Raw genomic sequence first — 2,500 nt, forward strand, 5'->3', positions numbered from 1 at the left:
ATCAATGGGGCTGTTATGAAAACAAAGGATAAAATCTGAGGGCTCAGGGTTGCTTTGCAAATTCTTACCCTCAGCCTGGTGGGCACCTTGGCACACAAAGGCCTAGCCAAAATAACATGTCTAATTGTAACGTTATGGTTCGCAGAACGTTTACCATAAACAAGCTACACAAGTCTCAAACAATGACGCAAAATATTGGTGCCTTCTTCTTTTTTGTAGTGTCAACAACATGGGAGCTCTACTAGGGGGAGAGGGAGCATGTGGTACACTTTTGCACAAATTTACACCACAAAGCATTAGTTTTGTCTGGAGGGTCTTCATGGTGGTACTGCAAGAACATCAACAACAACAACAACAACAGTTTAAGTCCTGTATCACAGTTCCGAGTTGAAGTATGCACCTGGCCTCTATGCACGGAACACTGCCTCAACATAAACATATTATCTTTGTGTGTTGTGTGCATGTGTGCGTGTGTGTGTGTGTGTGTGTGTGTGTGTGTGTGTGTGTGTGTGTGGAGGGGGGGGGGGGGTCCTGCAGTTGTGATTGAGCATGTGGGACCTCCCTCCATTCGCCCAGTGCACTTGACCTCTTCATCAACCCCCTCACTATTTACACTGTAAAAACGAGGACAGGACGAGCCCTGTCTGATCTCAATCTCAGGAAGACAGCAGGCTACAGAAAAAAAGAGCATGCACAGCAATATACACGCACACACGCACACTGTGTGTGTGTGTGTGTGTGTGTCTGTGTGTGTGTGTGTGTGCTTTTCAACATTCTGCAGTATAGAAAACACTGACCTCAATGAATACCATTGAAGCAAACAATAGTGTACGGTAGCAGATTTTCATGAATTGGGACTCGTTTTCAAAACAACTACTGATGCTTCCAACAAGGCTGATCCCTTAGTGAGTATAAAGGGCAAACAACGTGAGAAATGAGACATGGCGAATGTTATGCCTTTGGGCATGTTGACACCCCATAGGAATGTCATTTACAAAAGAGTACACGTAGTGATTCTGCACTTGAATTGGTAAACAAATGTTCCCAAGATGCTAGTTTCATTCATGTTTGACTGATGTCATTTCCGTTTAGTTCTATCCAAAGACTCCACAAATTGAAATGGTATTCCAAATGCAAGCAATCTAAGGACATCTTAAAATGTCTTTTACAAGCCTTATGGCAACTCCACTGCTGCCAAATGAATGGAGCTTAACTACCTGTTGTTTACTGAGATTACCTCAGGATTCTTTTAATGAAACTGACTCATTTCGTCAACTGAATCATTTTGAAGCCTATTTGCTTGTGTGTGGGCTTGGTAATGTGGAGAGCACCTTCTGAAAGGGGATCAGGCTTTTGGTCTGGGTGTGAAAACAAAGAGTGTTGGAGCAGGCCTAATAGCAAACATCACACCGCGGAGGAGACTAGACTAATATCAGGAGCCAATGGCTTTGCATCGCGGCATCAGGCTCAGCAAACAGTTTGCACAGGCGTCTTCACGTGATTCACGCCATAAGCTTTGATCTCGAGACAACATTTAAGAGGCTCCAAGACGTCTCTAGTGTTGCAAACTAGAAGATGAGTCATGACATGACTCAGTAGATTTATAACGCAAGCACAATGTCAACGTGACTCAGTCATCTCTGCTTGAGTGTGACTAAGTCCTGTCGGTTACACAGGTCGTTGCTCATTTTAAGAGTTCACTTTAGGCCTGTCTGTGTTTTCTTTGTACATTCCCAAAGGTGTTGGTCAGGTATTGGTACAACATGTTTACCCCCTTTGGGGAACACTACCAAGCTACATGCCAAAGGAAGTATTGCTGTCCTAATTATGTGAGCACATATCCTTGGACCAACTTTCTGCTTGATTTATGAGCCGATTAGGAAGTAGTATGTGGAAACACCTATCTGGAAATTTAGGATGTGTCTTTTCACAGTTGAATCGGATTCCCAACGTGTTTGGAATTCCTGCACATTTTCACCAGTATGCTTCGTGCACACCTCCATACCGGTTCTATAGCTCTCCGCCTCTGGTCTTTCTCCTCTGTCACAGAAGTGACAAACCTGAGAAACACCCAGTGTGCTGATCGTAGCGTAGAGTTTAGGACATTAGTCAGTATACTGTTGTGCATTTGCCCATGCTAATGTTAGCTATGGATTTAAGCATTTTTCCATTATATTGTTTAGCATTTAGCATTACTTCATTTGCACTATTCCTGTATGTGGTCCACTCTATCTATTTGATTAGATTAAATTAGATTAGATCAAATTAAATTAAATTAAATTGAATTAAATTAGATTAGATTCAACTTTAGTATAAAGACAATGGAATGCAGTATATTCTCCTATCTATCTATTCATTCATGAATTCCAATAACTTGTATTTCATTTCTGCATTATTGCTGGAGGGAGGGGGGGGGGGTGTATTGACAACACACTCACCATTTAAGAAGTTCTTGACCTTGATGTAGGCCACGCTGAGGCGCAGCACCGACAGCTTGTCC

General features: G+C 42.5%; 1 protein-coding gene across 1 annotated transcript in view; it reads right to left on the minus strand.

The window, feature by feature from the left end:
• Positions 1 to 2,500, minus strand: part of LOC134078470 (aryl hydrocarbon receptor-like) — a 22,885-nt gene that overhangs the window by 15,627 nt on the left and 4,758 nt on the right. The window contains exon 2 of the mRNA XM_062534430.1: positions 2,439 to 2,500. This exon is cut by the window's right edge and continues 120 nt beyond it. Within this exon, the coding sequence (XP_062390414.1) occupies positions 2,439 to 2,500 (62 nt within the window). The remainder of the gene's footprint in view (positions 1 to 2,438) is intronic.

Source organism: Sardina pilchardus, chromosome 4, assembly GCF_963854185.1.
Source record: "Sardina pilchardus chromosome 4, fSarPil1.1, whole genome shotgun sequence".
Lineage (NCBI taxonomy): Eukaryota > Metazoa > Chordata > Actinopteri > Clupeiformes > Clupeidae > Sardina > Sardina pilchardus.